Source organism: Phalacrocorax carbo, chromosome 9 (assembly GCF_963921805.1).
Source record: "Phalacrocorax carbo chromosome 9, bPhaCar2.1, whole genome shotgun sequence".
Lineage (NCBI taxonomy): Eukaryota > Metazoa > Chordata > Aves > Suliformes > Phalacrocoracidae > Phalacrocorax > Phalacrocorax carbo.
Window position 1 is genome coordinate 28778820 of NC_087521.1, and position 14293 is coordinate 28793112.

The following is a 14293-nucleotide window of genomic DNA, read 5'->3' on the forward strand; positions in this document are numbered from 1 at the left end:
TTTCTTGTTTAGTTGGGTTTTTTCCCTCCCTTCTCTGCTTACCAAGCAATTAAGCAACTTGAAGCTTATCCAATTTGCTAACTGCAAGCAGGTACTATGAAGATGGTGCTGTGCAGCACACTGCAAGGAAGCACAACATCCACACAGTATGAATTCGCATCTATCTGATAAGATGTGGGATGAAGAGCCCATCATGCAGAAGAGCCAGCAAGATTTCTCTTAGAACATAAGCAGGCAAGTCAAAATGCAACCCAAATAGCTCAGTACTCCATATTCTCTGAAACGCTGCTGGGGTCCTGATAAATGCATTATACAACCTCCTAGACTATAGGAGTGTTTAGACATCCTGTAAAGTCAAGTCCAACAGCTGCAGTAACTGTTACATTAAAGTTCAGTCAGGGAAGGCTTTCCTGTAGTTCAGGCTCATTTGCTTTTGTGCCTAACAACCAAAAAGCCCACAACCAAAAAGCCTATGAAATTCCTTTTCTACGTACCTTCAAATCTCTATAAACCACATTCTTCTCTGAATGCAGGTAATCCAGTGCTGAAACAATCTCAGCTCCATAAAACCGAGCCCGGTCTTCAGAAAAGACACGCTCTCTTGACAGATGGAAAAACAACTACAAGAACAACAATTTGTTACCTTTAGATTGCACATGTTCCTGAGTTGTCTCGCACTTCGCAGGCCATCCTGCTTGGAATGCGATATTACCTAAGAGAAAACCCCTTCCCATCCTCACCCAGCTGTGTCCCCAAATGTGTTAAAAAGCATCATAAATTACATGACTAGACAATTATATCTCATTTCACAGATGCACACTGATAACCAGTTGGTGTGCTGCACATTCTTGTATGTACAGGAAATTATAAAAACCTGTTTTGATTGAACTATAATTACATATTAAAACTACAGCTTAACGCCTGATTTAGAGACATGTTAATATTCCAACTTTTCCTTCTTCACTAACAGTAGTTTGCTGGTTCCAGTTCTCCCTCCAAAGTAATGCGTGCTCACAATATTAATTACAAAATGTTAAAAGTTGTCTGAAGAGCAATTAGAAAGCAACCTTGCTGTCTTGAATTACTAAATGTCAGATTACAATATGCTGCTGTCATGTAAGATATGAACCAACACCCAAAATCGCTCTTCTCTAAAACTGGAGTTAATAAAATTAAGAGTCTTAATTCTTAATATTAGTTAAACCTGCAAACAGCTCTGTTTAGCTGGGACAACTCGCATTAATTAGAATCGCAAACATGGACCTTAGGTAAATAATGTCAAGCAGAATTAGTAGTAGCAGTACAGGAAAATCCTAAAGTATTAAACTTTATTACATTGCCCTTACCTCCCCTCCATTAGCATACTCCATAACAAAACACAACCGATCATGTGTCTGAAAGGAATACTTTAAAGCCTGAAACAGATTTAAACCAAAACTTAGAAGACAGATCACACTGACAGTTATAAAAGCATTTTAACAGATTATCAGAAACATAGAGACATTACATTTTCTATTTTAGCGGACTTTTTGTCCTTGGATCTTATACAATACTTACAGTTTCTTGTTGCAGCTGAGGACTGATCCGCTGCCAACTTATTTCATTAAATAAATTTAATACAACATTAAAACAATCCCTTGTAGAAGCTATCAGTAACACCTATAATGCTGCGAAACAAACGCAAAATGTAGCAGTAGCAGCTCTGAAGTTTCCTCCCCAGGCCACAAGCTCCCACAGTTTCATCTTGCAGACAAGAGGCCACAACCAAGCCCCAGAGCACAGATTTTACTGCACTAGCTACAAACCCTCTTATATGAAACCCATTGTATTTACCCACATCAGCCCCCTGTTCTCTGCCCTGCTGCCTGCAACTGCTCCCTGTTGACAGCCTGCCAGACAATTGAGCAATGCTGTCAATATCGATTTGTGAGCAATTCACAAAAACAGACCAAATGGAGGGTGTGATGAAGTGTCACAAGGTGCCTTTGTACTGTCACATGTATTCCTGTGGCAAGAGTAACATCAACTTGTTTGCCACAGTCTAAGTTTCTTGGTCATTACCCAGCCTCGTAGCTGACTTCTCAAGACAGCCCTTGTTTTAGATATTTGGTTTTATGAAAGCATTAAAAAAAATACTGCATATGATATCATCAACTTCATTACTAGGGGTGGCATTTTTAAACCAGTCATATTTTTGCAGAGAGAGGGAGGATCAGGTTCTAGACATGTCAACAAACATACCCAATACAGCCAATATTTACTTCCAGAGGCCATGCTTAAAAGTCTAAATTCCAGTTAAGCCCTTGTGTACCTGGACAAAGGAAAGAGAACTGTGTAGGATCCCAGTTGTTAAAAGGGCTTAAGCGATTGGAAACATTTCAGAGCCAACTTGTAATAAATATGAGGAACAAAATCTTGAGGCGGAACTCAGGTATCTGAACTCAACCCAGACTACTGGCGCTGGGAGGTTTAAAGTGAGTGTATGGTTTGATTTTACAGCTAAGCCAATCCAGAAGGAAAGTAGCAGATAAAAGCATGGTCCTGCTCTTCCCTGTCCCATCCCACATGCTCCCACCACTATCCTTTGGCTGGCATTACCTGTGCTCTGATTCTGTACTGAGCTGCATCTAGGAGCTTAAAAAAAACTAAAGAATGGCAAAATTAAAGGGTTTTTCCCCCACTGTATCTTCCTGAACTTGCCTGTCACAAGATCAGGGTCACCCTGATCTCTACTACAAAGAAGAGACCAAGCATTTGGAGGACAAGGAAAGCTGATGGTTCTCTCAGAGAGAGCAAGCCACTAAATGGGTGAGTCAAAGTCAAACCACACCCTGAAACACTGTCTTCAAGAGGTACTGAGGACCTGCTCTGCAAGAATCAGAAGATTTTAAAAAGCATTTTAATTTGTGCTTCCCAAAAATGGAAGGGTACAAAAATACACAGCCACTCTGAAATCACAGATCTCAGATGTATTATATAAATAACAAAAAGTAAGGGAAGTCTTGGTTGTCATGATATCAAGTTACACTCAAAGGGAGAAACGCTTACTGTCAAGAATGGATGCCGCGAGTTCTGTAAAACACGGTTTTCTGTCAGCGTGTGTGCTACTTCATCCTGAAACACAAGCAGAAGGAAATCAGCAAAGTGATTCCCTAGATCAGGGGTCCATTTCAAACACTAAGGGAGCAATTATTTACAAGTACTCAGAGAATCCTTGGTATGACTTTCCCAAAGACTGCATCAAGGGTGAAACACATTCCCAAGTTTTCCACCTACTCACCTTTGCTACAATAACTTCCTTCTTCAGAATTTTCATAGCATAATACCGTCCGGTTGCTTTTTCTTTAACTAAAATGACCTTTCCAAAAGTGCCTTTTCCCAGCAGTTTAAGGTATTCAAACTCATTCATAGTCTGTTAATGATACAGATAAACAAGAACTGAATTACATGAACTACAACAAGAAGATCATTCTCAGACTAGAATTTCTCATTCATGTGAGAACACGTGGTTTATGTTGCATATGTGGGGTTTTTTAATCCTTTTGCTTAGTAGAATTCAGGAGCAGAAATGATTCTTCCATAAAAATGAATATCGGTGCACTCCCAAAGCTAATCAAACTATTTAGGGAAAACCATATGCTTTCAAATAAAAGACCATGCTTTCACATGACTCACTCAACTGTGCAAATACCATTCAACATATTATTATTAATCCATAGACATTTTGACCACTTTGTCAGTGCAGTCATTCACTAAAAGGCACATGCTGCTCTGATTCTGGGGATTAAGTCCACACCTTTTTTGTGATCTTCCCCACCTCTCTAGGGGACCAACTTTCTGGTGCTTCATTGAACAGCAGAAAAACCCACAGACAAAATGACTGCCTCACAGATCAGCCATTTGCTCTTATTTGTTTTGCCATTAGGAAAAATGTTGGGGAAAGCAGAATCTGTTGCAGGCTGAGAATAGTCTCTGTACTGTCATATCAATGACCGTTGCCAACATAGCAATAGTAAGAGTTATACAGCCCAGGGCTACTGCAGCCTGAGTTAGGGAAAAAAATTAATATGCTCCCAATAGCAAACTTCCTCCACATCCTTCTCTGGAGTTGGCTGAGATACCTTTCTGCTAACTGTTCAATGCAGTCGATGCCAGGACCCCAACAATCATTTTGACTATCCTCACTAACATGCCCCGAGAGACACAGTCGCTGTCTCAGAGGAACGTATATATTTGACTGAGGTGGTTCTTCCACTTCTGTGAAGAGCTGCTCAAGAAGAGCTGTGTCTGACCAGTCAAGGTCACAGAAGGCTAATGGCAGCTACAATTCAAAGCAACATGTAAGTGGCCACCCACATCAGTCTAAAACCACCGACATGACAAAAGACTGGCACACATACTTCATGTTGACACTGGTGGATGGGTATCCTTTTTCTTTAAAAACATCAGTTTTCCCAGAACTGAAACCAACGTATGGAAGCAAATGTGGATGATAAACAGTGAGATAAGGACACAAAGAAGTGCCTTGGTACAATCCACAGGCATAGAATCTTTTCCCATGCAGAAGCTATCAATTCTTCCTTACAAGAGCAGATGGGAACACTTTGGAAAATGGAAACCCAAACAGGAGACCACAATGAGGTAGAAAGTAGTGAAGGGAGTTGAAGACAGATACCTAAGAGGGCTCCACAGGGCAAATATCTCCCCCGGCACATACTCCTTTTGTGGAGGGCCACTGCAGCGCTGGCCCTGTGCATTCAGACAATGCTGTGCCTGATGCAAAAACCTGACCTCTGGGAACATGATGGACAGACACCGCAGTGGCTGTAGCCTAGGGTTAGTAGCCTAAACCCTTGATCTGGAGCAATTAAATCCACTGGACGCACCCTAAATCCTGCAAATCCACTGGAATATCTTTGCACAAACCTGCAAGGAGTTTACAGTCACATGGTCCAGCAGGAGCTATGATTTCAGTCTCTGCACCACAGGAAAAGAGACAAACCAATTCCAGACCCAAACTGGCCTTGAAAGCCATCCAGTAAGGACATCTGAACTCAGAACTCCAGGGACCCAGAGAGGCTTTGCCTGGTACCTGCTCAGCCTAGACAGTTGGTTCCTCCAGAAGCTGCACCTACAACTGTGTAATTTTCATGGGAACATGTGTCTTGATGGCTATTTCTTGTCTACATTCAAGAAGACCTAAGAAATATTGTTATTCCTGCTATGCTCACTTACCACTTTGTGTTTTGGCTTTGTCATAGAAACTTCCATTTCTTCAGCACCTGAATTATCACTGGGAGAGCCAGATCTAAAATCCATCATTTCTTCCTCTTGTTTCTTGAGGCTGTCTGCTACTGTTTGGATGGCTTTTGTCCATTCTTCCCTGGCAAAATATAAGCAAAGACATTAGTTACTTGTGACTTAAGATTACCATCTGCCATGGCAAGGGTCACCAAGGCATACAGAGCAACTAATGCTCTCTGGTGAATCAATGCAACATACACTGAATTACATGCATTTTCAGGAACTATAAAAATGCATTTTTAAGAGTGCTTTTAACACACATCTTTATTAATTGTACTAGAAACAAGAGACAACTGAAGTCCTCCCAGCCTGGACATGATATAAGGCTTTTCAGACAACAGAATTTCTAATAGGCATTCAGTCAGCAGTTCAAGATATGACCTGGTGATACAGAGATTTACATAACAAAAACAGACTTGCCAAAACCAAAAGGGAAAAGGCTCCCATGAAGCACAAAGCAATTAAACACAGCTTCTCCATTCCTATAGTGCATTGAAACACATATATCCAACTGCTGGGGGCACTATGCCACCTCTTCGTACACATATCCTGAATTTTAACGGCAAGGAGTGATCTAGGAGAAGGTATTAAAGCCTGGGATACTTGGGTTATTCCTCTGTTGTAAAGATGATGACAGAAACAACAGCAATTCCTGTGTAAATTTTAGCAGAATGTCAGCAAAAGCAGTGACATTTTATCTTAAGCACCGGTCTTGATTACGATAAAGTTTCCACAGCTATTTCAGCAATGGGTGCTCTTATACTGACCCCTTCAACTCCATCTATGGAGACCACTTCCACTCCAGTGTCCTTTGGGAAATTTCACACCTTTGGAAACTACTGAAGTGAAAGTTCTTGGCCTTCACTTCATTTCACTGCAAATTTATTCAACATAAAGCATACAACTTGTAAGGACTTACGGGATTTTGGGATGAGCTTTAAGGCATACAGGGGCTGAAGACATATTCAGTTGACTGTGTGAATTTACTGTATTTTACTATCTTTTGTATCTGTAAGGAATGGGATGTAGTGGTTTAGTTGATACTTTTTTGGCTCTGGCTAAACTCTTCTCAAGGACACCCCAGGTAAAATACTTTGCTACTACAGCAGGAACAGAAGTAGCCATGCATAATCTGCAGTGAAGCCGTGCCATCCTAATCAATGTCAAATTTTTCATTGGTTTTATGAAATTATAAAAAATAATTAAAAAATAATATCTGGACTTGTGAATTTCAGTTTGTGATGGATGGAAGAGGCAGATCATTTCCCAGAAGAAGAAAAGTCCATGGGAAAAAGTACCCAACACAAGATTCTAATAAAAACTGCACCAGTTACACATAAGCTCCTGTGCGTTTTTTATTTTGGATTTTGCCTGAGCATGCACTATCCAGCCCTGTCTGGGGCAGCAAGGTAATGCTAAACATTCAGAACGTTCTCCCTATACTCCCAGCACAGACTACTTCATTCACCATCACAAACACATTCCTTTATTTACTACTCGTTGTTCATATTCAGAACTATTACAAAAATAATTTTTTCTTCTGTATTTTTATCTCTCCATCTCTCTCAAAAAACAAATGTTGGTTTTAAAGACACAGCGTATCTATCTTCACATCTCTTTTAAGATCTCGGCTCTCCTGAAGTGAGTATCTTTGATTTCTGGGAGACCAGAATTTCACCCTCAGCTTTTATGTCTCAAGCATACACAACAGAGGTGACTAACACTCCGAGCCCTGAAGTGTCACAAAGGTGACTTAACTGGCTAGGAGGGAACAAAACACAACTGAAACACAATCTTCCCCCAAATGGAAACTGTTATTCACTCCCTTCAGGGTCACTGACCACAAAGCTACTAAAAGAAACAAGGACCAGTTTAATTTTCTTCGCTTTTAATTTGATTTTACCTTCTTCTGATCACTGTAATAGAATCAAAAGCAATAAACAGGAGCCTTCTTAAATCAGCGCATGCAAAGGCTATGAAAGAAAAAAAGTGAAGAATACTAGGTAGAATTTGCTGATCTTAAAAATAAATATGTGCCAGTATCATATCTAGGGAGGGCAAGGGTTTTAAAATACCCCTTCCCCTAGGGCAATGGTACTGGAATAATTTAAGTTCAGTTCCTGAAGAGCAAGTAAATATTTAAATACTCTGTAGTTGTAGAATAGCTGTGCTGGAGAACTGTTGTCTCAGGAGGTAAGAGATCAATTCTCCAATGATGAGAGCACAGGATGCATACTCTTAGCTTTGCTTCCTAACAGCTGAAACAGAAATCTGCACCTGCAGCAGATAACTATCACCTTTATTATCTAATTTGCATAAAACATTAGCAATCAGCAACAATACATCTAACTTTTTTTCTTTAAAAACAAGGGATCTGAAAAGATTTAAAAGGTCAGTGTTTTGATACAACTCAACTTTACCTGAATTTCTGTTTCACTTGTGCTCATCCTTCCAGAAGCTCCCCAGTCAGAAACCCTTCATTTCACATACCACAACATTTCCCATGAGAAATGAACATTGAGTTTCCAGAAATAACTACCTGTGTGCTGGTACACACCTGCACCTGTCTGTTCTGGATACCCAATCTAGCGACATTTCATTTACAAATACTACTCAAAATCCACTCTCTGAAACCTGTACCTTTTATACTGGAACATGCACTAAAACTGAGGCGCCCAAAAATTGTTTGTCACTTTTCAGTCTAGATGTACACCATCTGATAAGTAAGAGCTTCAGCAAAGGACTCGCTATTAATGCTGAACACTTGCATCTGCTTTTGCAAGTCGTTTATGTATTAAATATGAGTGAAACATACCGCTCCTCTGGAGTCTCCACATGAAATGTTCTTTCAATTACTGTGGTCCACTGGAGGCATCTAATGATAAATGTGTTTGGTTTAGGTCGTTCTGTCTTCATCAGCTGGCACTCTACCACAATCAAGGAAGAAGAGTCATGGTACATAAGCAGGTTTAAATAATCATTTGTCTTTATTCTTATCTAGCAAACTGTTGCGATTAATCAGCCATAGAAATCTCTGTAAGTACTTCTTTAGGAGACTTGAGACAATTTACTGTGTTGATGAAACCAATAAATAGCTTGGGAGATAGTCATCTCAGCAGCACCGAAATCAAAATCTGCTTAGGCTCCACATTTGGTCTGCCCATGGAGGTAAGTAGAAATGTGATGTGATGACACAGAAGCCGTTCAGACTCAGGTCCTACACTCCAAAGGTCATCTCGAGCAGAGCACACGGACAAAGTCAGCTGATAATGCAGCAATTACATCCACTGAAACTAAAGCCAAGCCCCCAGGTTCCCTCCCTTTGACTTTCCCGACATAAAACCCTGTCCTTGGCTTTCAAGGAGTTGCTAGAGAGAGTGTTTGGTCATTTTGCAGCGACCTGACAAAGATCAGACTCAGCATTTCCAGTCCTCAAACACTAGAGGGAACATTAAACTGCAGAGGCACCCCCAGAAAAGACCCCGTTCAAAATGCCTTTGGGACAGCTGCTGCAGAGCCGGATGCTGCACGGACACGCAGCTAACAGCTTCCATCGCTGCCAGTATTTAAGCACAACCCAAAAAGGCTACAGAAGTATGGCTACATGCAAAACCACTGCTTCCTTGATAAAAATGCTCTCGAGAGCTTTTTTTTTTTTAAGTCACACCTTTTTTTAAAAAAAATCACACCTACCATTTTAAGCTTCGTAGGATTTTTTTATCCTTCAAATTTGGGCCTGAAAACACACCTGATTAAGGGTATGCTAGCTATGCTATAAGAGAGGATCCAAAAACCAAAAGAAAATCAATGAAATAATAACAGAAGCCAAAACACCACATTTTTTCATATTTATGTTAATAGACAATCTACTGCTAATTAAACAGCCCCTGTTAAAGGAAAGTCATATTAAGAAACCAGGGCAGCGGGGTGGGGGGTGGGGGAAAGGAGGAAGAGAGATAATTGGGGGGAAGGGGGTTCTTACATTGAACTCTTTCTTGCAGTAAATGAAACCACAAGCTTGCTATTATTTGGTCTTCAGGTTCTAAATCAACTTCCAAGTAAATAAAAAGGCACTATGAAGACAAGAAGAAATTTCTGCTTACTGCTAGAGCTAGGAACATCCTCAACCACCAGCAACGTGCAAGTCGAGGACAGAATCCAGCCAGGGTAACTGTGCACGTTACTAAGACTAAACCGGTATCGTTAGGTTAATTTTATTATTGTGAAAATTTAGAACGCTCAGTTTTAAATTCAAGCTCTTAATTAGCACCAAGATAAAATATTTACTGCCAGTGTTTTTGGGCACTGTATTTTTAGCAATATTCTTCATGCCTCATTTGCTACTGGAATTATAAGCTTTTCAATGAGTAACTTTGCATTTTTCATGACAAGAAAATCTAATTTTTCTTTAATAGCTCGCTGAGGTTATACTGCATCCTACTGAAGCACTGCAATTAGATAAGAGAAAGTTTATTAATGAGTCATGAGAAGGTTTTAGTGTGATAAACGGCACTCCTTCATTCACCGAGATTAAAGAACTTCCACACAGCGACGCAGCCGTGCTTACAGAGCGCCGAATTTAGCCTTCCAGCTAACTCCATCCTCTTCCGCAGAATGGCAGTTAAGACTGAACACAACTGCACAAGCTGGTATGGCCCAGTAAGCCCAGTTCTGATAAATTCAGCTCAGAAGATCTCACTCCCACTCCCTGATCGTCCACCTTAGCTTAGCTACTCTTCTTTTTTTTGTTGTTTGTTCTGTTTCCCATTTTTATCTGCCTAACGTGATTAGATGAAGGCTGGGGCTGTCCTCTGTGAGCCTGCACAATGCAGCCCTAAGATAGTGAATTTGGCTGAAGACTTGAAGAAAATCAGGCTATTTCTAACCTTACGCAAATCCAGAGCTGTTCTCCTTTACTAATTCAGAAATGCAACATGATGAAGAAACACACTGAGAGGCTTTGCTTACTTTTTTCAAACTGCCTTTAAATTCACATTTAGTTCCTCAGATTAAGTATTCTGAAGTAGCAGCATGGATATTTAAACTAGCCATGAACTCTAAACTTTAACCATTTAATTTCAGCATAATAAACCACACAAGGCATTTTCTGTCATAGAAGGGGACCAATTAAACATCCCCACTTTTCCCCTAAATCAGCACTGTCCATTGATACTTGTTAAGCTTGCTGATCCAGCAACCTTTAAGGCATACAGCAAGATGAATAATAGAGATTTGCCAGTTAATAACCACTATAATTCAAGTATGTCACATAGAAGTGTTTTGTTTAGTGAACAATATGCTGTCTAATTACCCTGTTCAATCATAACAGCACATATCAAGAAATACAGAAGGCTTTATTTTTAAATTGCTTTACCAAAGTGCTGTACCCCATAGGTTTCAGAAAGTTTGATGCTACCACTTAGTTCTCCCTATATACAACAGTCGCATGAATTTTATCAATGAAACGATGAAGCAGCAGGTTTTTTCTTACTTTTAAAACCAACTCTGTGCTCTTCACTGTAGTTGGGAAGCTAGAGAAGCACCAAATTTGCCTTCTATAATCATGTACTGCAACATGCGCCACTACAGCAGGGCATCGATACAGATGCTGTATAATACTAGGTCTGATTGATGGGATGTTTGGGGGTTCTGCTATAAAAGCATTCAATTTCAAATACAGGCCGAGGGTCGCTTACCCACTTTGAAGACAGTTTTTCTTGTCAAACAGGCCAACAAAAGTATTCCCCATTTGCAAGAAAGCAAGCACTATAAACAACAGCCTGTTAAAAATGATTTAAATTGCTCTAAAGAACCTCGATTCCTTCCTGGCGTTTGGTCTTTTAAAGTAAGTAGGACAGAGAAATTGTTCCTAACAGGGATAGACACTAAAGCATTCAAATGTAAATTACCATTTTGTATTTGAAAGACACTTAGTATTATCCCAGTGACTTTCTAAAATGTCACAATATTTGCTTCCCCAGCACTTAAGCTAAAAGGCAGATTACTTGCGATGAAAGTGTCAAACTCTGCTCCCTATGTAATGACATCACACTTTAAAACAATAATGTGAAGGAAGAATCCTTCCCATTCCTGCTTTAGTTTCTTTAAAGAAGGGGATGAGGGAGAAAAAGAAAAAAGAAAAGGTATATCGGGCAAGAAGAATGATTGAAAAACAGAACTTTGGAAAGGCAAGCAGGAGTATTATGTTGAAGCGCTCCTTTTCCGCTAGCACCACTGGATAGATTTGTCCCCAGACAGCGCAGCAGGGCAAAAGCGAGGAGCTGGGAGCCCTGAGTTGCAGCCCTGGACTGAAGGTGGCCCCTAGTAACAGCAAACACAGAAAATCTGTCCACTATCTGGCCATCCCATGCCCCGTGATAAATGCCTGACTGCAGACACGCAGTCCTGACCCAAAAGGTGCACTCATATTGTTGAGCAATTACATTTTCAGCTGTACAACAAAACCACCACAGTCCACCCTCCTTTTTGACAGTCAGAGGAGTAATCCCTTCTTTCTAACAGGAATAGCCTCTCTCTCCATGTGGTTTTTCACAATATACTGCTCTTCTCAGCTATATGGTTTTAAAGGCTTATAACCTAATAGGCAGACATACATGATAATCCGAGATTACAATCGGTATGAAGGCTACTTATCTCGCAGATTTACAACACAGGCTCTATTGGTTATTTATCTGCAGGGCCTCTGGAACAGAACTATTTAGGTACAGGCTTTTTTATTCCTTCTGTCTTACTAGTGGTGAAATACAGAACACAAACACAAATATGGCTCAAAAATCACAGTTAAATGCTCATTCAGTTTTGCTTCGATTTTTTTAGTTTTTTGGGTTTTTTTTGTTGTGGGTTTGTTGGTTTGTTTTTTTTTCTTTAAATAAATCACCGATAGGTAACTTCCAGGGAAAATAACCTTAAACAGATAGATGGCTATTTTAAATGGAAAATTAGGTATAGAAAAAGGTACTTTAAAAAGTAACCCAGCCTGTCTTTACCCATAGGGAGGCCCTATAAAATAGTTTTCAAAGATGTATGATCAAAACCCTCACAGACTGAAAAGGGTAGCGTAGGAGAAAGAAGAGACTGTCAAGCACATGGAAAGCACAGTCTGTATTTATTGCTAATAATTTTTTCATACCTGTTAAGGGAAAAGACAAATCATCATTAGATGTTATCGTTTCTCACTGCTTTCTCCTGAATACTTCCTACCTCTCATGGGTTGACAAAAATCACTTAATATGAATTTTACGCTACAAGTAAGAAGGGTCCCCTAGTCATGAGAAAAAAACCTTTTACTTGCAAAGGTAAAAAAGCCTACATTATTTTACAGCAGAAGAAGGTAAAGATTTTAATCAGAAACATGGGACCACTTCCAAAGAACAGACTGAGACAGCCTGCCATCTCATTAAAAAAAAAAAAAGAAAAAAAGAAAAACAAAACCAAAACAATCCAAACATCTAGTTCACTAATTGACAAAAAAGTCAGGGCTATCATGGTCTCTCGGGAAAAAAAAGCAAAATAGGAAAAAAGAAAGGATGAATTTTTACAAAACATTTCAGCTAAATTCCTGCCGCCTTTCACTGGCAGGAGGCTTCTGCAGGCTGCCTCTGCAGCACGAGGCTGCATTCTGGCTTGAGCCTTCCTCCAGAGGCAGCTCGAGTTCACTTAAGCTAAGTCGACAAGTTAAACCAAATTAAAATACCAAGCAAGCAGGTTCAAAGGGAAAACTTGTGGTGCAAAACACATCCAAATGATACAAGTGCAGAGGGTACCCAGAAGGGAACTGCACATCAGGTGCTGGCAGCACTGCATGCCAGTGCCTACATGAGGAATTAAATCCTGGTGGGGCAACAGCTGCTTCTGTGAGCCCAAAACCACAATAATGACTTCTAGCAAGGAGGCCCCCCGCAGGCATCAAGGCCTTCCCGACATGCCACTGGTTCACGAGGCAAGAGCCCCTGCTAGGAACATCCTTCCAGCCACCGCCCTCCCTGCAATCCCTCTTACGGGGGCTACACCTTACTCTGTAGGCACGTGTCACGTCTTTTTCGACAATGCTCTGATACCATGGTAACGAACTTGTTTATCTATAAATGCCAAGACTGATGGGCTCAATCTGCCAAAAAAAGCACCATTTTCCTGTCGTGAAAACCGATTTAAGTTAACCCATTTTGAAGGCAACTAGGACAAAGAGAAGGCAATGGGTAAATCTTTTTTTACTCCTTAGCATTGAGGTGCAGTAAATAATTATTTTAAGTAACACAGTTAGCAGCAACAGGATGGAAGCGTCCTGCAAAAAGTGCATTTGTTAAAAGCCTCTGGCTACAGACCAAATACTGAATTAATTTATGAATTAATGGCTCTCTACTGCTTTTCTTTACCTTCTTGATCCATAAGTAGAGCCCAGTCTAAAGAGGAAAGTACCATATCATCACAGAAATGGAAACACTACAACAATTCTCTCTCTAAAATGAGACAACCCCAAAGCACTCTTGGCAACCTCCATAGGGGCACCAGGCAACAGCATGTCCATTATTTGTTCCCATCATCAGTCAGAACAGGTACATGATGCTACTAGTGAAAAAAAAAAAAAAAGAACATTTGCATTAATTCCTAGTGCTGCCCAGCCCTATTCCAGGCCCAGGGTGTTCCAAAATAAATCGGTCTGCTTAAAGGTCAACTACAAAGATGAACCCCATATATTTCAAGCTACACTGTAACAAAGAGGGAAAGCCCCTGCCCTTCTCTCTGCAGAGCTTTGCTTCCACTAGTCACCAGGAACAGGGAACAAACAGATCGTTGTTAATAAAAATAGATCATTGTGACACCTGTTAAGTGGTGGAACAAGACCCAGGCAGATCATGAAACAGGAATGATTAAGAACAGGAGAAAATAAAAGCTGGAATTATACAGCAAAAGGTTAAAAACACAAGCAAGAAAAGGAAATTATCTTCAGATTCTTCTATCACATCCTGTG

At 40.3% G+C, this 14293-nt stretch overlaps 1 protein-coding gene across 6 annotated transcripts in view; it reads right to left on the minus strand.

Moving 5' to 3' along the window:
- AKT1 (AKT serine/threonine kinase 1) overlaps positions 1–14293 on the minus strand; it is a 74585-nt gene that overhangs the window by 20225 nt on the left and 40067 nt on the right. For all 6 annotated transcript variants that reach the window (XM_064460899.1, XM_064460898.1, XM_064460897.1 and 3 more), the window contains 6 exons: positions 8120–8231; positions 5236–5383; positions 3281–3412; positions 3049–3114; positions 1347–1415; positions 495–620 (listed from right to left, as the gene is read on the minus strand). In XM_064460899.1, the coding sequence (XP_064316969.1) occupies positions 495–620; positions 1347–1415; positions 3049–3114; positions 3281–3412; positions 5236–5383; positions 8120–8231 (653 nt within the window). The remainder of the gene's footprint in view (positions 1–494; positions 621–1346; positions 1416–3048; positions 3115–3280; positions 3413–5235; positions 5384–8119; positions 8232–14293) is intronic.